The sequence below is a fragment of the Balaenoptera physalus genome, assembly GCF_965194825.1.
Source record: "Balaenoptera physalus genome assembly, chromosome: 6".
In the NCBI taxonomy this organism is placed as follows: domain Eukaryota; kingdom Metazoa; phylum Chordata; class Mammalia; order Artiodactyla; family Balaenopteridae; genus Balaenoptera; species Balaenoptera physalus.
The window spans coordinates 47,701,925-47,729,787 of record NC_138885.1 but is presented as its reverse complement, the minus strand read 5'-3'; the positions used below and the strand labels follow the sequence as shown (position 1 = coordinate 47,729,787).

Here is a 27,863-nt window from a genome sequence, read left to right as displayed (position 1 = left end):
GTCTTGTAGTTTTCTAACTATGGGTCTTTTACCTCATTGGTCAGATTTATTCCTAGGAATTGTATTCTTCTTAATGCAATTGTAAGTGGGATTATTTTCTTAATTTTTCCTTCTGATAGTTTGTTGTTAACGTATAGAAAAGCAACATATAGTATATCATTTACAAACAGTGACAGTTTTATTTCTTCCTTTCTAATTTGGATTCCCTTTATTTCTTTTTCTTGTCTGATTGCTGTGGGTAGGACTTCCAATACTCTCCTGAATAAAACTGGCAAGAGTGGGCATCCTTGTCTTGTTTCTGATCTTAGGAGAAATACTTCCAGCTTTTCACCATTGAGTATGAGGTTGGCTCTGGGTTTGTCATATATGGTCTTTATTACTTTGAGGTATGTTTCCTCTATACCCACTTTATTGAGTGTTTTTATCACAAATGGATTTTGAATTTTGTCAAAAGCTGTTTCTATTAAGATGCTCATATGATTTTTATTCTTCACTTTGTTAATGTGGTGTATCGCATTGATTGATTTGTGGATGTTGAACCATCCTTGCATCACTGGGATAAATCCCACTTGATTGTGGTGTATGATCCTTTTACTGTATTGTGGAATTTGATTTGCTAATATGTTTTTGAGGATTTTTGCATCTGTACTTATCAGTGATATTGGCCTATAATTTTCTTTTTTTGTGTGATTTCTTTGTCTGGTGTTGATATCAGGATGATGCTGGCCTGGTAGAATGAGTTTGGAAGCATTCGTTCCTCTTCAGTTTTTTGAAATAGTTTGAGAAGAGTAGATGTTAGCTCTTCATTAAATGTTTGATAGATTCACCTGTGAAGCCCTCTGGTCCTGGACGTTGGTACTTTGGTTTCTTGGAGGGTGTTTTTGTTTGTTTGAATTACTGATTCAATTTTATTACTGGTAATTGGTCTGTTCATGTTTTCTTTTTCTTTCTGATTCAGTCTTGGGAGATTGTACATTCTAGGAATTTATCCATTTTTCCTAGGTTGCCCCTTTTACTGGCATGCAGTTGTTCATAGTAATTTCTTATGATCCTTTGTATTTCTGCATTGTCAGTCATAACTGCTCTTTTATGTCTGATTTTACTTATTTGGGCCCTCTCTTTTTTTCTTGTTGAGTTTGTCTAAAGTTTTATCAATTTTATTCATCTTTTCAAAGAACTAGCTCTGAGTTTCATTGATCTTTTCTATTGTTTTTTTAGTCTCTCTTTCATTTATTTCTGCTCTGGTCTTTATTTTCTTTCTTCTCTTAACCTTTGCGTTTTGTTGGTTCTTCTTTTTCTAGTTCCTTTAGGTGTAAGTTTAGGTTGTTTATTTGAGAGTTTTCTTGTTTCCTGAGCCTGGCTTCTGTTGCTCTAAACTTCCCTCTTAGAACAGCTTTTGCTGTGTCCCAAAGATTTTGGATCATTATGTTTCCAGTTTCGTTTGTCTCCAGGTACTTTTTTATTTTTTCTTTGATTTTTTTTCAGTGGCTCATGGTTATTTAGTAACATATTGTTTAGCCTCCATGTGTTTGTGTTCTTTGCAGTTTTTTTCTTATAGTTGATTTCTAGTCTCATACCATTGTGGTCAGAGAAAGATGCTTGGTATTATTTCATTCTTAAATTTATTGAGAGTTGTTCTGTGACCTAGCATATGATCTCTCCTGGAGAATGTTCCATGTGTACTTGAAAAGAATGTGTATTCTGCTGTTTTTGGATGAAATGTTGTATATATGTTTGCTCCATCTGCTCTGTTGTGTCATTTAGGCCAGTGTTCCCTTATTGATTTTCTGTCTGGATGATCTGTCCGTTGATGTAAATGGGGTGATAAAGTCCCTTACTATTATTATATTACTGTCAGTATTTCCATTTATGTTTGTCAATATTTGCTTTATGTATTTAGGTGCTTGAATGTTGTGTGCGTAATTTACAATTGTTTATCTTCTTGTTGGATTGATCCCTCTATCATTATGTAATGTCCATCTTTGTCTCTTGTTACAGTCTGTTTTTTTTTTTTTAATTTATTTATTTTTTGACTGTGTTGTGTCTTCGTTTCTGTGCGAGGGCTTTGTCTAGTTGTGGCAAGCGGGAGCCACTCTTCATCGTGGTGCGCGTGCCTCTCACTATCGCGGCCTCTCCTGTTGCGGAACACAGGCTCCAGACGCGCAGGCTCAGTAATTGTGGCTCACGGACCCAGTTGCTCCGCGGCATGTGGGATCTTCCCAGACCAGGGCTCGAACCCGTGTCCCTGCATTGGCAGGCAGATTCTCAACCACTGCGCCACCAGGGAAGCCCTACAGTCTGTTTTAAAGTCTGTTTTATCTGATATACATATTGCTACTCCAGCTTTCTTTTTGTTTCCATTTGCATGGAACACATACCTTTTTCCATCCACTCTCAGTTGGTGTGTATCTTTCGATCTAAAGTGAGTTGCTTGTATGCAACATGTATATACAAGTCTTGTTTATTTATTCTGCCACCCTATGTCTTTTGATTGGAGCATTTAGTCAATTTGCATTTAAAGTAATTATTGATAGGTTTGTACTTACTGCCATTTTGTGAATTGTTTCTGGTTGTTATTGTAGTTCTTTTTTGTTCTTTTTTCCTTTGATCTCTTGTGATTTGGTGACCATCTTTAGTGTTACATTTGGATTCTTTTCTCTTTTTTGTATGTGTATCTATTGTAGGTTTGGGGGTTTTTTTTTTAGTAAATCTATTTATTTATTTTTGTCTGCGTTGGGTCTACATTGCTGTGCACAGGCTTTCTCTAGTTGCGGTGAGCGGGGACTATCCTTCATTGTGGTGCGCAGGCTTCTCATTGCGGTGGCTTCTCTTGTTGTGGAGTACAGACTCTAGGTGCATGGGCTTCAGTAGTTGTGGCATGCAGACTCAGTAGTTGTGGCACACAGGCTCAGTAGTTGTGGCTCACAGGCTCTAGAGCACAGGCTCAGTAGTTGTGGCGCACAGGCTTAGTTGCTCTGCGGCATGTGGGATCTTCCTGGACCAGGGCTCGAACCCATGTCCCCTGCATTGGCAGGCAGATTCTTAACCACTGCGCCACCGGGGAAGTCCTTATTGTAGGTTTTTGATTTGTGGTTAGCATGAAGTTTATGAATATCAACATATAGATATATATCGAGACATATACACATATATATAATCATATATATATTTTTTGACTTGATGACTTCTTTTTTTATTAACTTATTTTATTTATATATTTGGCTGCATTGGGTCTTTGTTGCTCTGCACAGGCTTTCTCTAGTTGAGGCAAGCGGGGGCTACTCTTTGTTGCGGTGCGCGGGTTTCTCATCGCTTTGGCTTCTCGTTGCAGAGCACGGGCTCTAGGCATGTGGGCTTCAGTAGTTGCGGCACACGGGCTTAGTTGCTCCGCAGCATGTGGGATCTTCCCGGACCAGGGCTGGAACCCATGTCCCTTTCATTGGCAGGTGGATTCTTAACCACTGCGCCACCAGGGAAGTCCCGACTTGATGACTTCTTAAGTTCAAAAACATTCTAACCACCTTACATTTCCCTACACACACGTTTAATTTTTTTATGTCATATTTTACAATTTTTCATTTTTTGTATCCCTTAATTACTCTTGTGGTTATAGATGAATTTACTGTTTTTGTCTTTTAACCTCCTACCAGCTTTGTAGGTAGTTAATCTACTACCTTTACTGTATATTTGCTTTTACCAGTGAGATTTTTCCTTTCATAATTTTCGTATTTCTAGTTGTGGTCTTTTCTGCTTAGAGAAGTCTCTTTAACATTTCTTGTAAAGCCAGCTTAGTGGTGCTGAACTCTTAGCTTTTGTTCGTTTGTGAAACTCATCTCTCCTTCAAATCTGAGTGATACCTTTGCTGGCTAGAGTATTCTTGTTTGTAGGTTTTTTTCCTTTAATCACTTTGAACATATTGTGCCATGTTCTTCTGGCCTGTAGAGTTTCTGCCAAAAAGTCAGCTAATGGTCTTACAGGAGTTCCTTGTATGTAACTGGTTGCTTTTCTCTTGCTGCTTTTATGTCTTTCTTGGTATTTATTGTTATGCAAGACATCCTTATTTTTGTGTGTGCTTATCTCTTATAGAAAAGGCCACAAATGAGTACAACACTGCAGAAGATTGGAGTCTTATTATGGACATATGTGACAAAGTTGGAAGCACTCCTAATGGGTAAGATGCCCAGTCATGGCCAGTGAATGTCTAGGAGCTTAATAATCTGTGTCTCTTATCCTGATGTAACTTTGGAAGGAAAATGGGATTTTTACTATTTCCTTTTGGGGGATAAAAGTAAAGACATGCTGGTGGCTGGATTTATGTGGTTAACCTCATCCTGAAAGAACAAATGAAAAGAATTGACCAAAAACTTGAAATATTAAAATGCATAATTAAAGCCTTGTTACAGTAGGGACACATCTTAACAATGAATAGACTTAATTATTTAGGGAATTCCCCTGTGACTTAGACATGTTTAATAATGAAGTAGATAAATATAATAACATAATACATATGTACTAAAAAGACCTTTCAATAATGAATAGGTAAATGTAATAAATCATAATGAAAAAATGAATATAAATAATGGTGCTTTGGGGATGGAATGGGGCAGTCAAGCTGAACTGATTATATGTTAGAAGTTTAGAAGACTGATGAAAGCATTTGTTTTAACATTACAGCTTTTCAAAGTGCATTCATGCATGTTTATACTTAAATCTTTTGAGACTATATATCTTGCTAGTTTTTTTCCCCACAACATAAGAATTTGCTGTGTGAAAGCTCAGTCTGTCTTGAGGAAATGAAAAGGTGATTTATATGATATTGTTTTCTTGTGTTGACTGACCTTTTTTGAAATGATTTGGCTCTTCATTTTTGATTTTGGAATGTACAACCTTTGCAACAAGTTTTCTTTTTCTTTTTCTTCTTTTTTTTTTAAAGTTCTACAAGTCTATGAGCAAAACATTATGTAAGATCATTTTATAGATTTAGTCCTTTAATGAAGTGACGTTTGCAAGTGTATACATAAGGTATTCTGCTACCAAATAACTTTAAATTTAAAAGTAAATGTTTGAATTGAAATTCTGAACACTTAACCTTCATTTTTTTAGAGCAAAAGATTGCCTAAAAGCCATAATGAAAAGGGTAAATCATAAGGTTCCTCATGTTGCTCTGCAGGCATTAACTGTAAGTGAAAGTCATGTTATTATTTGACCCAAATTTTAAATGTGTATTTATTTCAGTTAAGTAAGATAATACCTCAACATTTGTATATTGATTTTTATTTTAATTAATAGCTTCTTGGGGCTTGTGTGGCAAACTGTGGAAAGATATTTCATTTAGAAGTATGTTCCCGTGATTTTGCAACAGAAGTACGTGCTGTGATCAAAAATAAGGTAAATTTTAAAAAGAGAAGAAATTTAAGTCATTAAAAAATACATGTGCTGTGTTATTTTAACTATATAAAGCATTAATAGAGTTGTATAGTAAGGGAAATCATTTTAGATAGTTTTGAAATGAAAAAAACTTTCTGTCCTAAAATTTGTTGTTTGCATTTGTAGCACCAAAAACTGTTTTCCTCCCCAAAACATATATATTAGTGATAATAGCTGATCTTTATTGAGGGTTAGCAGTCACTGCTTTAAGCATTTTATGTATGCTACCTTGTTTAAAGCTTTTAACAACCCTTAGAAGTTAGATTCCCTTATCATTCCTATTTTATAGATGCAGAAACAGACTTAAGAGAAGTTAAGTAACTTGTCTAAGGTTATGCAGCTACTAAGTGGCATAGCTGATGTTCAGATCCAGGTTTCTGTGACTTCAGAGTCCAAACTAACTACCGTTCTGTCCTGATTCCCATTAGAGATGGTGAGCAAAGGGGCCCTTTATTTTAGAGCAGGGTGGAGAGGGTCTTCTTGATGGGGTTGTTTTTAATTTATTTCTGTTAGAAGCTCTGAAGCACTATTCTCATGCTATTAGTGGCAAAAATATCAGAATTTTAGTTTAGTTGATATAAAAAGCTTAATCTAATATTGAGAATATTAAGAAAACATAAAAGAAATAACCTCTGAATATAATAGATTCATTGTCATTGTATAAGACATAAACATTGATGTTCAAAAAGGGTAATTTTCCAAGAAACAACTATATATTAAAATGTAAATAAGCATTTATCAAGTGCTCATTTAGGCTAAGGATTGCTAGATTTTGTTGATATTCATAAAATTAGAGAATTTTGGTGGTAATTCTCTTTGTTAAATAATTCAAGTACTTATTTTAACCATTTTTTTTCTTTGCCTTTTCTTTAAAAGGCTCATCCTAAAGTATGTGAAAAACTGAAATCTTTAATGGTGGAGTGGTCAGAAGAATTTCAGAAGGACCCTCAGTTTAGTCTGATATCTGCAACTATTAAATCTATGAAAGAAGAAGGAATTACTTTTCCTTCAGCAGGTTCTCAGGTAAGAGATCATTCAGACTCATGGTTGACCCTATAGTATTTTGAAGGTATATACCTTGGGTAAAAGCTGGGCAAGGTTTATCTTAGTCATCATTGCTCACCTGCACTCTACATGAGTCTATCTAGCGTAGTGCCTTATATTGAGTAGACATTGTAATTGTCAAGTGAATTACTTCTACAAATGAGAACTTTGAGAAGTGAGTCATCCATAAATAATCTGTTTAATGCTGCTCTGAATGTAGAGTCATGCAAAAGGCATAGATGTGTGAGAGAGCCCTTATGTTCAAGAAATTTATAGTCAATTTGGAGGGTAACTATATACATGTGAAAAATAACTAATTATAAGTGACAAATATGGATGAGGGATACACAAGCTAGATGCCAGGAGGGAGAGGTTAACTACAGATTGGGATGGTGAAGAAGGTGAAGAGTAGAATTTTTAGGCTAGAATGTATTTCAATAAGTAGAGTGGAGTAAAGAGGTCATCAAGGAAGGAATGACATGAACCAGTTCATGGACTTGAGAAAGCTCACGACCTGTTTGTTGAAGAGTGAACATGCCTGGAGTGAATGGTGTAGTTTACATATAAGATGGGGTGAACTGTAAGTTGAGAAATTTATTTGGGGATGTAGGGGGTAGCTTTAGTAGGACAGGGGTGGAAGCAGGGATGATGAGTCACAGAGTAGGTTGTTTATTTTAGTCTGTGGGAGAAAAACACCGTGTCTTGGCTTTTGCTCTCCGTGCCTTTTGTTTTCCAGGATGTGGGCTAGACTAAGAGAAGTACTGTATATTTTTTTTAAATTTTGGACTGTAGATTGAAGACACAAAAAGAACCTTTATAGCTGACCAGGCCTAAGGGTTCAAGGTAGAATTTTGAGATAAAAACCTTATAAGTAATAAAAGGCTAGCATTTTCCTGCTCTGTCCTTTCTGCAGGTCATTCTCAAAAATTTGTGTTAAAGAACTGGTTGATGGTTCAGAATCCTGGACATCTCTGTCTTCCATGCCTTTAAGTTTAACCATGGCCTTCCTTAGTCCTCTGCTATGTCTGAAGAGCCACCACCATTCAAACACAATGAGTAGTAAAAGGGGGCTTAACGTGTATGCCTAGAGCTGCACCTGTTGTCCGCATCCTCCCTCCTCTTCTCTTCAGTCATTATCGTGGCTTCTTGCTTCTCCTGCTCGCGTAGCCCTGCGCCTCTAGCAGTGTAGCACCTCTCACTGAATGAGAGACCTGGGACCACTGAGATCAGGAAGTGCAGTCAGGAAAGATTCATATTTAAGTACTTTCTGTATGCCAGGTTCTGTGTCAGATACTAAGATTTATGCAAAATGTAAGCCAGTTCGTGCCCTTTGTGATTTTTTAATGTTTTCTTGAAAATTCTGATGTTCTGTTTTAGTGCTTGAAAACAACTACTTAAAATTATCACAAAGACCTTCACTTTTAAGTGGACTCATTAGTTACATCAGTTTTTTTTTAAATTAGCATGAGCAAGTAATCATAGAACTTGTGTTTTCCTTGAAAAGGTAGTTGTGTTCATTTTACTCATACATTACAGGCTGTCTCAGTTGCTGCCAAGAATGGTACATCATCGAACAAAAACAAAGAAGATGAAGATATAGCTAAAGGTAAAGAAGGGATCAAGCACGTGTAATTTAGTGTTGCTAATCTAAAAACTAGTGGAGTCTGAAAAGTAAGAGAAACAGTTGACGTGATATAAGATTAATTGAACTCATAATCGTTGTCAGTAACATGTATTTAATGTCCTACCTTTGACGAGATTACATTTCACCTTTTCTTTAATGCCAGAGTTATGAGTCAAGCACAGAAATATGTTCGTGACTTGTCCTATATGGAAAGCTACCCATATTATAATGTCACAATCTGTTTGCTGTAAAAATAATAGCTGCTGTATATGACAGACTGTGATAATAAGGAATGAGCAAAAACTTATTTTAAAAAATGTCATGGTTCTCTGCCCTGTCCCCTCTCCCCTTCCTGCCCCCACAAAAGCTAATTGTTTAGCATTTAACTGGACAAATAAAATATTCGCTTGATTTATTCTTATTAAATAGCACATTATGTAATATTTCTTATTAAAGTTCTAAAAAATCAGAATTAATTCTGGCTGTCTTGTTTTTTGCATGTTAATTTTTCAAACTAGCTATTGAATTATCATTGCAAGAGCAGAAGCAGCAGCACACAGAAACAAAATCCTTATATCCATCTGCAGAAATTCAGTCAAATAATAAAGTTGCAAGGAAAGTGAGAGCTTTATATGATTTTGAAGCTGTTGAGGACAATGAACTCACCTTTAAACATGGTGAAATTATTATTGTTTTGGATGACAGGTATGTTTTAAATATTTCTAGAATATTTTGAAGTTATTAAGTATAATACCCTTAATTTAGAATGCTGGATATTCAGCTTTTGACTTTGGTGTATTTAAATCATACTAGAACCTTTTCTACCTTAGTTATTTTTTTCTCAAATTAGACTGGGTAGTGTGAGTTTCTTATTCTTTTGTTAAATTTGGTAATAAAGTATTCTTTAGATCTTGGATTAAAAATGTATTAAATAATATTGTTTATTATCACAATTGGGAAACAGAAATATTCAGTCATCTGAATGCATTTATGTTAGGAGTTGTATATACTAAAATTACTGGCAAAAAAAAACTTTAGGAAGAGATATAGCTATATTACCTTTGATCAGTGCAACCAAAAACTATACTCAGCTCCTCCGCAATTCTTAATCTGCTACTGCCTCTCCCTCGCAATTTCTCTATCACTTAAAGTTGTAATAAAGAATAGATCTGTCTGTATTGGGCCTAAGTCTATCTTACTTTGCTTTTAAAAGAAGTTGATGAAATTTAGCAAGAGTGAGACCTAATAGCTTGTTGCTATGAAGAGAGATTGCAAATGTATTTGGTATCCATTATAAATAACTTAGTAAGGATACATTAGTATATTTTTAAATGGGTAGATACACAAAATCATTTTACTTTGCTACAGTAAATATTTACTGAGAAAATGTTATGTAAATAAACCTTGTTTATAATAAAAAAGTGAATGAGGGCACAGTTCTTTCTTCATAAAACCTAGAATAAAGTAAGGGAGTTAAAGTTAGAGGTAATTAGGTGGGATGCAGATTGTGAATGCCATAAGAGGTAACGTTGGGGTCCAGAAAAAAGCAGAATCACACCTGGTACAAGCATCTAGGAAAGAAGGCTTATACCCAGGGGGTCTATTTCAGGTGTTTGGAAAGGAATAGACAAAATTATCATTTCCAGATTCTGTGGTTGTCCATATACAAGGTCCAAGAGAATCAATGATCAAACCATTAAAACTGATAAGAGTTCATCATGTTGTTGGATATAAGCTCAGTATACAAAAATCAGTGGTATGCTTTAATCACAACTATTTAGAAAATGTAGTAGAAAAAAATGTCATTCTCAGTAGTCACAAAAATTATAAATGATCGAGGAATAAATAAACCTAACAAAGGTACATAAGGACTTTATGGAAAAAATTATAAAATTCTTTGAAAGATACAAAGGAATATAAATATATGTAATATATTTATGTAAATATAAATGGAGAGAGATACCAGTTTATGGTGAAGAAACCTTAATATTTTAAAGATTTAATTTTTCCAATGTTAATGCATAAACAGTGCATTTCCAATTAAAAGCCCAATAAGACTTTTTTTTAGAGAACTTGAAAACATTTTAATTTTAACATTAATATGGAAATGTGAAGGTATACAGTAACATAGAGAAGGTACTTTCCCTGCCAAGTATCAAGGCATATTAACAAGCTGTAGTAAATAAATACATAGACTGTTGCAACAGGATGGAATCCAAAAATAGGCTCATGAACAGATAGCAGCTTGCTGTTTGAAAGATAGGCTATCATAAATCAGTAGAAAAATTGGTGTACTATTAAGTAAATTTTGCTGGGATGAATGGTTTTTTATGCAGTATAAATAAAATTTGATTCAGCTTCACACAGTACATAAAATTTCATTCCAAATAAATTAAAGACCTAAACGTGGGAGAGGGATATAAAGGAAAACCTGAAACTATTAAACAAGTATATAGGAGAATAGGAGTTCAAGGATAGAGAAAGATTTCTTTTTAAAAAAAAGTATAGGGATTTCCCTGGTGGTGCAGTGGATAAGACTCCACGCTCCCGATACAGGGGTTCGACCCCTGGTCAGGGAACTAGATCCCACATGCGTGCCGCAACTAAGAGTTCATATGCCACAACTAAGGAGCCCACCTGCCACAACTGAGGAGCCCATGTGTCACAACTAAAGGAGCCCACCTGCTGCAACTAAGACCCAGCACAACCAGATAAATAAATAAATATTTTAAAAAATTAAAAAAAATTAAAAAGTGTAAACCATAAAAGGTTGCTAAATTTGATTATAGAAACAGAAAACAACATGCAATAAAAGAAAACCGTAAGCATATGTTAAAAGACAGTGACAGTTTGAGAGAAGGTATTTGCATAATGCAGACAAACAAATGCTATTCAGAATACGTACAGAACTCCTACATATCCATGAAAAGAGACAAGTGACCCAGTGGGAAACGAAAAGTGGACAGAAGGTATGAACGAGCAGTTTACAGAAGAGGCATTTTGGATGCTCAGAAGTACAGATGAGCACAGAAGAGGCATTTTGGATGCTCAGAAGTACAGATGAGCACAGCAGTGAGAGATGATTTCTCCTGTGTGACATCATGTGTTGACTGGACAGTTAACACGCATGAGGAGAAATGACATTCTCACACACTGCTGAGGGAAAGGAGGATGGTGAATTGCCACAACCACTTTAGGGAACATTTGGCAATACTAGTAATGTGTTCTGTGGCCCTGCAAGTCCATGTCTGTGAATAAGCTAGAGAATTGTTGCATGTGCACCCTAAAATCTAGAATGATTATTGCCCCAATTTTCATAAGGGTGAAAGACTGGAAATAACCTAAATGTCCACCTGTATGGGGATGGATAAATCAACTATGCCATGTTTGTGTGATGGATCTTTAAAAGGAATAAGCAAGAGCTGAAAGTATTGACATAAAATTTAAAAGATCTATAATGACTAGCATTTATATCTGTAGAGCTGGCTATAGATATCTATAGGTATATAGATATCTATAGATATATAGATATTGATATCTATAGAGTTTACTATATAGATATTGATATCTATAGAGTTTACTATATAGATATTGATATCTATAGAGTTTACTATATAGATATAGTAAAAGAATAAAAAATACACTTGAAGGAAGGTGACATACCAACTTGATAGTGGTGGTATGAAGGATGGATGTGAGTTTGGGACTTGGGGATGTTGATAAAGGAAACTTCAGTGTTATTTATAATGTTTTGGTTTTTTATAAGGCCCAGAATCAAATACGACCAATTGCTGATTGGTTCTAAATTTAAGTATGGGAGTATGGATGTTTATTTTATTTGTGTTTTTTTATAGTTCCTATTAAGTTTAAGAAGAACTGCATTTAAATATAGTGGGATTTGAGCTGGTATTTTCAAAGTAGGCTAAATTTAATTTTTATCTTAATTATTCTTGACATTAGTGTACTGAAATGTAGAGTAACAAGTGACATTTTTGTACTGTATTTTCAGTGATGCCAATTGGTGGAAAGGAGAAAATCACAGAGGAATAGGACTCTTCCCATCTAATTTTGTAACAACTAATTTAAACATAGAACCTGAGGCAGGTAAGTTAAGTCTGAGGGAAGGTTAAACCTATTGAAGTTTTTTTTAACTTGAATTTTGTGGTTCAGTTTGAAATATAAAGTAGATTGGCATTTAACTCTTGTTTTAAATCATTTATTTATAAGCAATACAGTTTAACCTACTCCTTACCAAATTAAGGCGTTAACTTATCCCAGGTCAATTCCAAGAGTTATTTCCTTATCACTATATTTTAAATCCTTTGAGAGCTAATGTACAGAGGTACATTTAAGGCATAAAATAAGCTGTGCCTCACCATGTAAATATTTAAATCAATGTAATTATGGTTTAAGAGGCAGTATGTGTTTGTTCAGTACAAAAAAATATTTGTTTTATTCATCACTGAAACACAGTATCAAAGCGGGCAGGGGGTGGGGTGGTGGTTGGGAGAACTGGTTGACAAGCGCTGAGTGTGATTACAGGGGTTAGGAGTACGCCTAAGTTTTAGACTTTTCCTTGCCTTGATTTGATCCTAGTGAACTCAGAACAATAACAAAGTCATGTAATCAAGACAGTAGGTCCCTAGTTCAGATCTTCTGAACTTCACTCAGTTTTGCAGCCATAGACCGTACCCCTCAGCTGCTGCCAACCATACAGAGAAAGCTTCCATTTGTTAGGCAGGCAGGGAGTTGGGAGGAGCTGAGTGTAAAGAATAGCTGATGCTAATACTAATGATGGTGAGGATCAAAAATAGAATTGCTCAGTGGTGTTTAAGCACTCATTTGTCAGGTGTTCCGCCAAATCTTTTGCTTGCACTATTTCGTTTAATGTTCATAAGTCTGTGAGTAGGTACTTTTGTTACCTCATTTTGCAGATAAGGAAACTGATGCTGAGGTTATGTGGCTAGTAGGTTACAGCCAGGATACTAAAGTCAGCCAGTCTGCCATTAGAATGTACTTGTACTAACTGACTCACTGCTGGACATACTGCTTCTGATGTTTATAGTTCTAGAGAAAGAACTTAAATTGAAAGCTCTCTGTACTGTGTTTAACATCATCTTTGTATGGGTAGGGTGATGCATTCAATTAAAATGAAGTTGAGAGAGGTGAATACTGAGTGCTCTGCCACTATTTATACTTTTTATTCCTCTAGTCTGACTCTCTAAGTAGGTATGAAAATTGGAGACACTAGTTTTAATAACTTGACAGACCAGGGACTCCTATACTGTGGTGATTTCCCCTTGGCATAGGCTAGAGAGATTGAGCTGCAGTTTTAAAAGGAAAAAATATTTGGGGTTTTCAGTAAGTCCTCATGTTATGCTGAGCTCTCCTCCTTAGGGCGTATTTGAAAGTTAGCCAAATATTTGAAATAACTGTTGGGACTTAAAAGTTCTTTGGTTATATAAATTTTGATTATAATTTTTTTACTAAAATTTACTTTATTAAAATATAGTACATTATAGCAGTACTCCAGTGAGCACTTAAATAGTTTTTTGTGTATGTATGTTTGTAAGTTATTTTTCAGCCTTCTTTTTCCTATGAAAAGTTTTTGTTTTGTGTCGCTTTAACCGTTATCAAAGTTAGGTTGAAATCAAGTCTATTTTTTGTACATATAGAAAATAATTTTTTATAGCAAGGAAAGAGTGTAGAAGGAGTTCATAGATTTAACTCTGAAATTAGCTAACTAGATAATACTCTGTCTACTCTCTTATATATATATATTCACCCTAGTGATAACACTCAGTTTTCAGGAAAGTGCCTGTAATGACAGTTCCCATGAATATTGCTTACTTGTTCCTCTAGAATGTTAAGTTCCATCAGGGCAGGGATTCTTGTCTGCTTTATTCGCTGGTGTATTTCCAATGCCTAGAACAATGCCTGGCACGTAGTAAGGGCTAAATAAATGGTTGTGGCATGAATGAGTGAACGTACGTAATAATGTATATTGATTATGAAATGTGATTATTTAAAGGGTTTCCATTTTCTTATGGATAATCACAGGCTACTTATAAATTAATGACTAAAATACCAAAGTAAATACTAAGGAACTTAAAGTTTACTTTGTTTCCATAGCAGCTGTGGACAAATTGAATGTAATTGATGATGAGGAGGAGGAAATTAAGAAGTCAGAGCCTGAGCCTGTTTATATAGATGAGGTAGGATCCTTCTTTTGTTTAATGGTTAAACTGTCGAGACTTAAAATGTGTTATCCTTGAGAATGCTTGGAAAGAGTAATTTTTATTCTCATTGAAATTAAAACTCTTTGTAAAGTGTCCTATTACTTTTTTAGGATAAGATGGATAGAGCCCTGCAGGTACTGCAGAGTATAGATCCAACAGATTCAAAACCAGACTCCCAAGACCTCTTGGACTTAGAAGGTACTAAGTGAATATTAGTGATTAATGTCATTTAATGTTTTAGCTATTTATAATGTCTTAAATTTCTTCTGCCTTGGGTTGCTTCCAGAGTTTAGAAATCTCTGGTGGGAAATAGACTGGTGTAGTAAATGAGTAAACATATTACTTAGAAGATGTTGCTATAAAACTGCCTATCCTGTCCAGTGAAGAAGTCTTTGCTTTTCTGTAATATCACTAGTGAAATTTGCAGTCCAAAAAAGGACAGAATTAGAAATAACAGCATATTAATTGAGTCAAAATGTTAGAAATTCTTACTCCTCTTTTAATTCTCTTGTGTCATAATTTTAAATGTCAAAATTATACATGATCTGTGTTAACTTTGTAATGCAGTTATTTGATGCATGCTGATGTGTCTTTTTAGTCTCTAAGAATTCTGAAACAATTAAAACAAATGTCTTTATGCCTTTTTTAATCCATTGGGAGAAAAATCTCTGTGATAAATGGATAAATGTTATTAAATTTTTTTATGGAAGAAAGCCTGGTTATGAATATAGAATATTGTACTGTTGTATCAATGTTTACATTTGGAGATATATGAAATGTTTTATTTTGAAATGGCTTAAATAAATGAAAAATGTTCATATCTAATCTCTACATAATTACATATTTTATACACTGTGACTCAAATTCCTTTTACTTTAGCTAATAATAGTTTTCTAGGTATTTTTAAGATTTTTGAGGTAACTCCAAATTTCAGTCTGCAAACTTAGTACTTCCAGAGAACATGGTGGGATTTCTGTTCTGATTTTGACTTTGCCTTGGTCACATGATATTAATGTTGGTGCTGAATAGTATTAAATTTGGTCTTTTATAGTCCCTTCTCTAGCATAAGCTTAATTCTCTTTGTATTTTGCATGGTGTTGCATATTGGTGCTCTGTTGTTCAAAATTGTTGAAATTGACTTAAACTGGTTTTTACTTTCAAGATTTTAAAATATTTTTGTATTTACAGATATCTGCCAACAGATGGGTCCAATGATAGATGAAAAACTTGAAGAGATTGATAGGTGAGATTCTTCATGCAGGAAATAACAAATATAGTTTTCCTAAGTTTACTTGTTTTTGGCAGAACTTTAAGCTAGGGAGTTTTTGTTGAACTGTTCCAATCTTTTGAAATTGTTTCTCAGTTTCCAAAACTCTTACAAACTAATAGCAGAATGGTACTTTTGATTTTGGTGCAGTTTTTTTCATGGCAGTATATTACATGCAGAGTGATAGACTCCAGCTCTTACAGTGCCAGTCTTCCTTTTCCTACTTGGGCTGGAGTTGAGAGATAATGAGTCGTGAAGAATAAAGCACAAAAATGAGAATAGGGATCTTAGGCAAGCATTGTTTTGTTATATAATGAGAAGTAGTATTTGTAAAACTTTCAAATGAAATTTCCTATGTGTGTGTGACTCTAAATCCAGTGTATATACCTTCTGTTCTGATTTTTGTTACTTGTATTTCTGTATCTCTGTTGTCCTTTTAATTTCATTATCCCATCTAGTTTTACACTTCCTTAGAAATAGTAGCACTGAAAGACAGACTGTCAGGGTTTTGAGCTTTTAACTTAGTTTTGCTCCTTCTCTTATTCCTCAGAGCTTTCTATCTGAAGTCAGAGGGGGCAGCCATAGTGAATGGCAGACAAGGGAGAAGGCTTTAGTGTTCTACCATCCTCCCTTTGTGTTTACTGAACTTGTGTACAAAAGAGCACAACAAGAACAGGAACTACTTTACTTCTTATCTGCCTTTACCAGAGAAGAGTAGTAGCAGCAAGATTTTTTCTCGTCACTGAAGATTATAATCGTTGTTCCCTGGGACTTTTTTTTTGTAAATTTGTTGTATTTTCTACAGAAATGAAAAATAAATCCCTGTCGCAGTAAATGAAATGATGGTAGCAGTTTCATCACATTTTATTGGTCTTATTTTGGAGAAAGCATTGAATATCTACCTATACATCTGTTACTTTGGTTTCATTGAAGGCATGTTAATGGTCAGTGAATAATCAAATGGGAAAGATTAAAAAGAAAAATAGTTTTATCTTAGGTGTGGCTAGGGGTGCAATTATTATAAACCTTCCTGGAGCCTAAACATAGTCTATATCTTTTAACCCAGCAATACTAAATACATAGGGATATATGCAAAGATTTAGCTCTTAGAGTGTTCTTCACAGTATTATTTATAACAAACTTGAAAGTAACTAAAATATCTTTTTTTTTCTCCCTTAATTTTTATTTATTTATTTATTTATTTTCGGCTGCATTGGGTCTTTGTTGCTGCGCGCGGGCTTTCTCTAGTTGCAGCGAGCTGGGGCTACTCTTCATTGCAGTGTGCAGGCTTCTCATTGTGGTGGCTTCTCTTGTTGCAGAGCACAGGCTCTAGGCGCGCGGGCTTCAGTAGTTGTGGCTCACGGGCTGTAGAGCGCAGGCTCAGTAGTTGTGGCACAGGGGCTTAGTTGCTCTGCGGCATGTGGGATCTTCCAGGACCCGGGTTCGAACCTGTATCCCCTGCATTGGAGGTAGATTCTTAACCACTGCGCCACCGGGGAAGCCCTAAAATGTCTTTCAGTGTGAGATTGGTTTAAAAAACTTCTACATCCATACATTCTACAATAAAAAGCATTACCATTGATAAATATCTATTGGCATGGAAAGATGTCATGCTATATAATGAAAAAAAACCAAAGATATGACAGTATAATTTTATTTTTGTTGATAAAAAAGAATATCTTCAGAGAAAAAGGTCTAGAACAATTAAAAATTAGAGTGATATTTTCTGATATGAGTTAATTTTTTGAGTGAAAGCTCACCTGTTAACCAGTTCTCTCTTCAATTTCAGTTCCTGAATAGGCCAGCTGGCATTTTCCATTCCGTGCCCACTAACTGCAGATGCATCTCCTGTTCTGGAAAATGCTTACTGTTCTGCAAAAAATTTTTATTGACTATTTACCTTTGTCAAACATTCAGAGATGAATAAAATATTGCTTCTTCCCTTGAATGGATCATTGTCAGTTTGTTTTTCCTTAAAAGAAAAACAACTTTACTGTCAGAATTTAAAATTTTACATTTCATGTCTGTCTGTCATTGTACAGAATGAAATTTTGTAGCATTTATCACACTAGGAAATTATATTGTGTAAACAATATAAATTGACCAAAAAAAAGTGTACATTGAGTTATTGAAGAGAGATCCATAGCTTGAACTTAACTATGTTCCAGGCTGTTCTAACGTTCTTTCCTACTACCTTCCGAAAACCGTTTTCTACCACCTTAATCAAATTGCCCTTTTCATTCTTCCCTCGTGTACCCTTCTCGTTCCTTTCACTTGCCTTAATTCACAGTGTCCCACTGACCTGACTTAGTCTTCCTTTTTTTGCTTGGCCTCTCCATCCTTCCTCAGGTGCCAACTTAAGTCCCAGCTTCTCCCTAAAGCATTTTCAGTCAAATTAATCCCCTCCTCTAAACTCTTCTGTTCCCTACCTATTTCATTTAATTTTGCATTCAAATATATGCTATCTTACATCATTTGCTATTTTTCAGGTACTTAGCCTTGTCTCCCTAGTAAGTTGCAGTCTTTCTGAAGGAGAGGACCACACCTTCTGCCTAATTTCTCTGTCCCAGGATAGTGTTGGGCACAGTTTAGTAAAAATTTATTGTTTCTTTGGTATTATGTCTCAAATCCTGGAAGGTGATCTCAAATGTGCTCAGTCATCCTGCCCTTCTATGTTCTCCTGGTGTTCATCAGTATACTGGGTTATGTGGACCAATTGTCTATGGTTACTTCTTAGTCACAAATTTGTTAGCATGGACACTAATTTCTGAAGCTTCCTGTGTGACTTATAACTGGTATTTCTGAAAATAGAGTTTGACCTCCTTTATACAGTCACACATGCAAGAGAGGAAACAGCACTTTATGTTTGTTTCAGACATAACAGTCTCTGATAGAGGAAAGGTGACAAGTCCTGATAGGACTCAGTCCAGGTCATGTATTTGGGAGCCCTGTGTCTGGCTGCCTGCGTTTGCCTCTTGTCTCTCGAGTCTCTCTGGGTACATATTTAAAAAGCTACATTTAATAAACAGACTTGTGGGTGCTTTAGGCCAGATAAAGTGGCCCTTCAACTTTTATGAACTTGTCAGTTGCAAAGGGAGTTCTTTATTACTCCCAGGGTAACAGGCAAAACTGTACCAAATCAAAAGGATTTGCTTTGGAGTTCCTTGGGCAGATTTGAAGATGCAAATTTGAAAATGTTCTTATTTGGACCTGGTTTCACTCACTTTTTCGGAAGAAACCAGCGAACAAGCAGTAGAGACTAGTTCGTTATATTGTTTTCATTTGCATTTTCAAGGATAATTATTCTTTTTTTTTTTTTTTTTTTTTTTTTTAGTTGATCCTTTCATGAGTATGAGCAAATGAAAATGTGTGTGATTTTGTCTGTGAATGTGCTTTTGTCTCAGTCATACTGTATTTTATAGCAGGCTCTGGGCCTTGCCTGAGGACTTTCTTCTACTGAGATTTTTAATTAAGGCTTGGACTCTTCCTAAATTTAGAAATTACTCTTCTTTGTAATTGAATTTCCAACAGAGACCTGTAACATAAGAAACAACATTCTCCTAGCACCAAAATTATGAATTGATTGCATTTTATGAGGTGTGGAAAGGAGTTCCCCTAATATTATGAAGGCATATCAGCCTAGACATTACATGAATTAAATAATTCCTCCTCCCATTTTCCCTTTTTGAATATACTTTCATATATATAAAGAACCTTTTAAAATATGAGTAGAAAATGTGGTAAATTTTTAAAAATAATTTATGTTGCTAAAAATTAAAAATATGCTTAAAGTGCTTAAAAACTTTGAAGAGTATTAAAGTGCTTCCCTTCTATGTTAGGAAGCATTCAGAATTGTCTGAATTGAATGTAAAAGTCTTGGAAGCTCTGGAACTATATAACAAGTTGATGAATGAAGCACCAGTATATTCAGTCTATTCAAAGATCCATCATCCAGCACATTACCCACCTTCATCAGCTGGAGTTCCAATGCAGGTGAGCATTTTTGAGAACATTTTTCAAAATTTAAGAAAAGTTTTCAATTTAAAAAAAAGAAAGCTTTAAAGCATAGTATTAAAATTTCTATGGTCCATGAATAACATTATAAAATTCATCTTTGTCAAAAAATGTTGGCTAAACAATTAGTGTTCACCAGGACAATTAGACACTGATATTTCACAAATACATTTTAGTTCATTTATAACATAATGAAGAGACCATTAAATATATGAGGGGAGTTCTGTTCTTCATGAGCTTTTGTAAATATAAAGTATAAATCCTTTATGTAAGTGTAAAACCTTTTTGTAAGTATAAAGTATAAATCCTTTGATTTAGGACAGTGCCTGGCATGTCAGAAGTTCTACAGATGAGGTACTGATGCTGTTCCTGTTGCTCAGCAAGCAAAATTTAACGTTTCTTTTAAATTTCTGTTAAGATTTCTTTGACTTACGTGATTATTAAAAGTCTTCATTAAAGAACTCATTTTGTTCTCAGATCATGCTTTATATTTTCTTAGATGCACAACTTAAATTGTGCATGCATAACATATATGATGCAGGCATATGGATGCAGGTTCCATGAGCCATTCATGAACACCATCTTTTCCAGAACTTTACACCTTTTCTGTGTTTCCCAGCCGAACTGAATATTTATATTTATCAGTATCCAGTATTCTGAAACCTTTTTGAAATTTCAGCCAGTTAGTGGTTGAATTCAGAATGAGTTTGGATGAACAAATTTCATGTTAATTTACGAAAACTGGTATGTAAAGGAGTGTGTGAAGGAGACACCAAGGAGAAAAGATAGAATATGGATGCATAATCTAGATGACTTCACACAACATAATTGTTAAGTAAAAAAAAGAATAGTTACTATGGTAACTCACATCAGACAAGATGCATTTATCAAATATGCCATGCCCCAAACTTTTGAAAATGATGAGAGTCATTACATATGAGAATAGAAAGAATTTCTGGGTGCAAAAGACAGCTGGAGTTTATTCAATATTGCTTCTGTTTTCAAAGAGTTATCTGCTCCTGCTATGAACATGGAACAAAAAGAAATGTTTGTGCCATTGTGTTATGGGACTGTATGTTGTATTTACTTCTTTGTGTGTCTGTAAAGGGCTATTTATTATTCCGATGTCAGGTTTTTCTGTTTAGTTGCATACTATTTACAACCTGTGTTTTGCTAAGCATAACTCATTTCTTTAAAAAGCTAGCTTTCTGTCTAGTTTGATTCTTCACATGATGCTATCTGTACTATTCGTGCATAATAGCATTTGAAATATTCAAAGTTCCTATTCTAATTTGAAAAAAAAGTTCGTACTAAAAAAAGTTAGCGTAACACACTATTAGCTGCATCTGTGAAGGCCCCTCAGGAATCCTAACCTGCAGAAGAGGTCCACTCCCACCATCTCAGCCTGTGGTAAGTGGGCTGTTATGTGTCTGCTAAGGAGGTAATATGATAGTACTTATTAATGTCATAGTTGATTTGGCATTTCTAGCATTCTAAATTTTCATGCCATTGGTCTTTGCTTTAAAAATAACTTAGTTTAAAACTCATGGCTACCAAGGGGGAAAGGGTAGGGGGGAGGGATAAACTGGGAGATAGGGATTGACGTATACATGCTACTATATATAAAATAGATAACTAATAAGAACCTACTGTATAGCACAGGGAACTCTACTTAATACTTTGTAATGACCTACATGGGAATAGAATCTAAAAACGGGTGGATATATGTATATGTATAACTGATTCACTTTGCTGTACAGCAGAAACTAACACAACATTGTAAAGCAACTATACTCCAATAAAAATTAATTTTAAAAATGAGCTCAGTTTAAAACTGGAACGATTGATATTTATTAAACGTGCATTGTTTTGATGCTGTATTTGGTAAGCAGGTGGTAGATCCTGTATGTTACCCTGGAAATTAAGTAGGGCACATATAAATATTCACAGAGACTTAGACCAGACCATTTTGCTATTTCTTAAGAGTACATCTCCTTTACCTATAGTTCTTCTTTCCTTTTGTCCTATCTGTCCTGCAGGCAGGATGAAGGAGGCATTGGCAGAGAGGGCCTGCACTCTGCCTTGATACCATTTATTCTTCAACTTACTCTTTTAAGTTTCATTCTTAAGAAATTGAATAAGTCACCCTGAGATGGGGGTGAAGAAGGTCATCTCTCTGATGGTAACTTGAAGTGATACTGTGCTGCCCTTCAAGGGAGTATATAGTTTTCTGTGGCTCTTCAGCAAGACATGTTACTTAGTAATAGGCAACCTGGGTGGATTCCAACATGCTCCTTAAAAGTACACCACCTCCCTTCCTTTCAACCCCCTGCAAAATAAAAGGACAAGTAAATCATAAATTTCCATAGATTTGGCACTGTGATTTGGAAGCGCTCTGCTTTTTATACTAGGGTGGATAGACTGGTAGAATCAGATTGCTTCCCAAAGAAGTATAACATTTTATTTCATTTAAGTCTTTTAAAGTTTTAAATGTATTGCTAGGTAGTTGTTTGGGAGATCAGTGAGTCAACTTTTCTCTTTGGTTAATAGACATATCCAGTTCAACCACATGGTGCAAACTATATGGGTCAAAGTGTTCACCAAGTCACTGTTGCCCAAAGCTACAGCCTAGGACCAGATCAAATCGGTCCACTGAGATCGATGCCTCCAAATGTGAATTCCTCAGTGACAACACAGCCTGCCCCAACTCCGTATTTAAGGTAAGTGTTTGGGAGCTGTGTTAATTTTGTAATTATATGCATTAAATTTTCACAGATTTTCAGAATGAGAATAATTAGACCCTTCTCTTTATAATTATAGTGCCCTCTTTTGCTATTGAGATGAAGTTGTAGAACTGCCCATTCAAGATCCCATGAAATCGGAATGGTGCTGTCATAGCTTTGCTACCCATACTGAGATGGTGCCTAGACCTGGCTTATAGTCTGGGTCCCTGGGACAAAATAAAGCTAACTGTCCCTTACAGGACCCAAGCCTGTACTTCGGTCCTGTAAGGGTATACTTAGCACGGTGCTCTAAGCAGCCTAGTAAAGTAGTCCCAGCCATATTTTAGGAGCAGGTACTCCTAAAAATCAGAAAATTTTGTTACTTTGACTCTTAAAAAGAAGTGTTTGAGCTGTGGAATTTGTAGTCTAATTTTTCATACTAACTTCTATTCTGAAAAACATGTTTAAATCTTGTCTTCTGTTAACTTTGCTTAACCACACAAAATGTTTATTCAGTACAGTCATGTGTAATGATTTGTAAGGTCTCTTCCCACTCTTTGCTTTTTTTTTTAATTTTTAAAAACATTTTATTATAGAAAACAATAAAAACAATAAAATATAAACAAAAATAGCAGTATAATGAACTCTTCTGTATCCATCATCCAGGTTCAACTCATAGTTAATCTTTTTTTTTTAATTTCTGAGATATACATTTTAAAGTAATAACTAGAATTATGACTTATAACATTATACCAGAACATACAAAGTTTTTAGAAATTTCATGTAATGTCTGAAACATTTATATTAACATATTTCCATACAAATAACCCAATGAAAGTTTAGTATTAGTAGTTTTGTTTGGTTTTTTTATACTGCAGGTTCTTGTTAGTCATCAATTTTATACACATCAGTGTATACATGTCAATCCCAATCGCCCAATTCAGCACACCACCATCCCCACCCCACTGGAGTTTTCCCCCCTTGGTGTCCATATGTCTGTTCTCTACATCTGTGTGTCAACTTCTGCCCTGCAAACCGGCTCATCTGTACCATTTTTCTAGGTTCCACATACATGCGTTAATATACGATATTTGTTTTTCTCTTTCTGACTTACTTCACTCTGTATGACAGTCTCTAGATCTATCCACGTCTCAACAAATCACTCAATTTCGTTCCATTTTATGGCTGAGTAATATTCCATTGTATATATGTACCACAACTTCTTTAACCATTCGTCTGTCGATGGGCATTTAGGTTGCTTCCATGACCTGGCTATTGTAAATACTGCTGCAATGAACACTGGGGTGCATGTGTCTTTTTGAATTATGGTTTTCTCTGGGTATACGCCAAGTAGTGGGATTGCTGGATCATATGGTAATTCTATTTTTAGTTTTTTAAGGAAACTCCATATTGTTCTCCATAGTGGCTGTATCAATTTACATTCCCACCAACAGTGCAAGAGGCTTCCCTTTTCTCCACACCCTCTCCAGCATTTGGTGTTTGTAGATTTTCTGATGATGCCCATTCTAACTGGTGTGAGGTGATAGCTCATTGTAGTTTTGATTTGCATTTCTCTAATAATTAGTGATGTTGAGCATCTTTTCATGTGCTTCTTGGCCATCTGTATGTCTTCTTTGGAGAAATGTCTATTTAGGTCTTCTGCCCATTTTTGGATTGGGTTGTTTGTTTCTTTAATATTGAGCTGAATGAGCTGTTTATATATCTTGGAGATTAATCCTTTGTCCGTTGATTCATTTGCAAATATTTTCTCCCATTCTGAGGGTTTTATTTTCGTCTTGTTTATGGTTTCCTTTGCTATGCAAAAGCTTTGAAGTTTCATTAGGTCCCATTTGTTTATTTTTGTTTTTCTTTCCATTACTCTAGGAGGTGGATCAAAAAAGATCTTGCTGTGATTGATGTCAAAGAGTGTTCTTCCTATGTTTTCCACTAAGAGTTTTATAGTGTCCTGTCTTACATTTAGGTCTCGAATCCATTTTGAGTTTATTTTTGTGTATGGTGTTAGGGAGTGTTCTAATTTCATTCTTCTGCATGTAGCTGTCCAGTTTTCCCAGCACCACTTATTGAAGAGACTGTCTTTTCTCCATTGTATATCTTTGCCTCCTTTGTCATAGATTAGTTGACCATAGGTGCATGGGTTTATCTCTGGGCTTTCTATCCTGTTCCACTGATCTACGTTTCTGTTTTTGTGCCAGTACCATATTGTCTTGATTACTGTAGCTTTGTAGTATAGTCTGAAGTCAGGGAGTCTGATTCCTCCAGCTCCGTTTTTTTCCCTCAAGACTGCTTTGGCTATTTGGGGTCTTTTGTGTCTCCATACAAATTTTAAGATGATTTGTTCTCTTTCCGTAAAAAATGCCATTGGTAATTTGATAGGGATTGCATTGAATCTGTAGATTGCTTTGGGTAGTATAGTCTTTTGCACAATATTGATTCTTCCAATGCAAGAACATGGTATATCTCTCCACCTGTTGGTATCATCTTTAATTTCTTTCATCAGTGTCTTACAGTTTTCTGCATACAGGTCTTTTGTCTCCCTAGGTAGGTTTATTCCTAGATATTTTATTCTTTTTGTTGCAATGGTAAATGGGAGTGTTTCCATAATTTCTCTTTCAGATTTTTCATCATTGGTATATAGGAATGCAAGAGATTTCTGTGCATTAATTTTGTATCCTGCAACTTTACCAAATTCATTGATTAGCTCTAGTAGTTTTCTGGTGGCATTTTTAGGATTCTCTATGTATAGTATCATGTCATCTGCAAACAGTGACGGTTTTACTTCTTCTATTCCAATTTGTATTCCTTTTATTTCTTTTTCCTCTCTGATTGCCATGGCTAGGACTTCCAAAACTATGTTGAATAATAGTGGTGAGAGTGGACATCCTTGTCTCGTTCCTGATCTTAGAGGAAATGCTTCCAGTTTTTCACCATTGAGAATGATGTTTGCTGTGGGTTTGTCGTATATGGCCTTTATTATGTTGAGGAAAGTTCCCTCTATGCCCACTTTCTGGAGAGTTTTTATCATAAATGGGTGTTGAATTTTGTCAAAAGCTTTTTCTGCATCTATTGAGATGATCATATGGTTTTTATTCTTCAATTTGTTAATATGGTGTATCACATTGATTGATTTGCGTATATTGAAGAATCCTTGCATCCCTGGGATAAATCCCACTTGATCGTGGTGTATGATCCTTTTAATGTGTTGTTGGATTCTGTTTGCCAGTATTTTGTGGAGGATTTTTGCATCTATATTCATCAGTGATATTGGTCTGTAATTTTCTTTTTTTGTAGTATCTTTGTCTGGTTTTGGTATCAGGGTGATGGTGGCCTCATAGAATGAGTTTGGGAGTGTTCCTTCCTCTGCAATTTTTTGGAAGAGTTTGAGAAGGATGGGTGTTAGCTCTTCTCTAAATGTTTGATAGAATTCACCTGTGAAGCCATCTGGTCCTAGAATTCACCTGTGAAGCCATCTGGTCCTGGACTTTTGTTTGTTGGAAGATTTTTAATCACAGTTTCAATTTCATTACTTGTGATTGGTCTGTTCATATTTTCTGTTTCTTCCTGGTTCAGTCTTGGAAGGTTATACCTTTCTAAGAATTTGTCCATTTCTTCCCAGGTTGTCCATTTTACTGGCATAGAGTTGCTTGTAGTAGTCTCTTAGGATGTTTTGTATTTCTGTGGTGTCTGTTGTAACTTCTCCTTTTTCATTTCTAATTTTATTGATTTGAGTCCTCTCCCTCTTTTTCTTGATGAGTCTGGCTAAATGTTTATCAATTTTGTTTATCTTCTCAAAGAACCAGCTTTTAGTTTTATTGATCTTTGCTATTGTTTTCTTTGTTTCTATTTCATTTATTTCCGCTCTGATCTTTATGATTTCTTTCCTTCTGCTAACTTTGGGTTTTGTTTGTTCTTCTTTCTCTAGTTCCTTTAGGTGTAAGGTTAGATTGTTTACTTGAGATTTTTCTTGTTTCTTTAGGTAGGCTTGTATAGCTATAAACTTCCTCTTAGAACTGATTTTGTTGCATCCCATAGGTTTTAGATCATCGTGTGTTCATTGTCATTTGTCTCTAGGTATTTTTTGATTTCCTCTTTGATTTCTTCAGTGATCTCTTGGTTGTTTAGTAACGTATTGTTTAGCCTCCATGTGTTTGTGTCTTTAACGTTTTTTTCCCTGTAATTGATTTCTAATCTCATAGCGTTGTGGTCAGAAAAGATGCTTGATATGATTTCAATTTTCTTAAATTTACTGAGGCTTGATTTGTGACCCAAGATGTGATCTATCCTGGAGAATGTTCCATGCACACTTGAGAAGAAAGTGTAATCTGCTGTCTTTGGATGGAATGTCCTATAAATATCAATTAAATCTATCTGGTCTATTGTGTCATTTAAAGCTTCTGTTTCCTTATTTATTTTCATTTTGGATGATCTGTCCATTGGTGTAAGTGAGGTGTTCAGGTCCCCCACTATTATTGTGTTACTGTCGATTTCCTCTTTTATAGCTGTTAGCAGTTGCCTTATGTATTGAGGTGCTCCTATGTTGGGTGCATATATATTTATAATTGTTATATCTTCTTCTTGGATTGATCCCTTGATCATTATGTAGTGTCCTTCCTTGTCTCTTGTAACATTCTTTATTTTAAAGTCTATTTTATCTGATATGAGTATAGCTACTCCAGCTTTCTTTTGATTTCCATTTGCATGGAATATCTTTTTCCATCCCCTCACTTTCAGTCTGTATGTGTCCCTAGGTCTGAAGTGGGTCTCTTGTAGACAGCATATATATGGGTCTTGTCTTTGTATCCATTCAGCAAGCCTGTGTCTTTTGGTTGGAGCATTTAATAATCCATTCACGTTTAAGGTAATTATCGATATGTATGTTCCTATGACCATTTTCTTAATTGTTTTGGGTTTGGTTTTGTAGGTCCTTTTCTTCTCTTGTGTTTCCCACTTAGAGAAGTTCCTTTAGCATTTGTTGTAGAGCTGGTTTGGTGGTGCTGAATTCTCTTAGCTTTTGCTTGTCTGTTAAGCTTTTGATTTCTCCGTCGAATCTGAATGAGATCCTTGCCGGGTAGAGTAATCTTGGTTGTAGGTTCTTCCCTTCCATCACTTTAAGTATATCACGCCACTCCCTTCTGGCTTGTAGAGTTTCTGCTGAGAAGTCAGCTGTTAACCTTATGGGAGTTCCCTTGTATGTTATTTGTCGTTTTTCCCTTGCTGCTTTCAATAATTTTTCTTTGTCTTTAATTTTTGCCAGTTTGATTACTGTGTGTCTCGGCGTGTTTCTCCTTGGGTTTATCCTGTATGGGACTTGCTGTGCTTCCTGGACTTGGGTGGCTATTTCCTTTCCCATGTAGGGAAGTTTTCTAGTATAATCTGTTCACATATTTTCTCTGGTCCTTTCTCTCTCTCTTCTCCTTCTGGGACCCCTATAATGCGAATGTTGTTGCGTTTAATGTTGTCCCAGAGGTCTTTTAGGCTGTCTTCATTTCTTTTCATTCTTTTTTCTT

At 35.3% G+C, this 27,863-nt stretch overlaps 1 protein-coding gene across 5 annotated transcripts in view; it reads left to right on the top strand.

The window, feature by feature from the left end:
* Positions 1-27,863, top strand: part of STAM2 (signal transducing adaptor molecule 2) — a 56,995-nt gene that overhangs the window by 25,186 nt on the left and 3,946 nt on the right. For 2 of the 5 annotated variants that reach the window (XM_082465068.1, XM_082465070.1), the window contains exons 2-13: positions 4,087-4,171; positions 5,104-5,179; positions 5,290-5,388; positions 6,304-6,450; positions 8,008-8,077; positions 8,614-8,800; positions 12,105-12,199; positions 14,228-14,310; positions 14,445-14,532; positions 15,523-15,577; positions 19,441-19,594; positions 22,166-22,335. In XM_082465068.1, the coding sequence (XP_082321194.1) occupies positions 4,087-4,171; positions 5,104-5,179; positions 5,290-5,388; positions 6,304-6,450; positions 8,008-8,077; positions 8,614-8,800; positions 12,105-12,199; positions 14,228-14,310; positions 14,445-14,532; positions 15,523-15,577; positions 19,441-19,594; positions 22,166-22,335 (1,309 nt within the window). Of the gene's footprint in view, positions 1-4,086; positions 4,172-5,103; positions 5,180-5,289; positions 5,389-6,303; positions 6,451-8,007; positions 8,078-8,613; positions 8,801-12,104; positions 12,200-14,227; positions 14,311-14,444; positions 14,533-15,522; positions 15,578-19,440; positions 19,595-19,933; positions 20,826-22,165; positions 22,336-27,863 lie in introns of those variants that run through there. The other 3 variants (XM_082465069.1, XM_082465072.1, XM_082465071.1) reach the window with 3 other exon arrangements.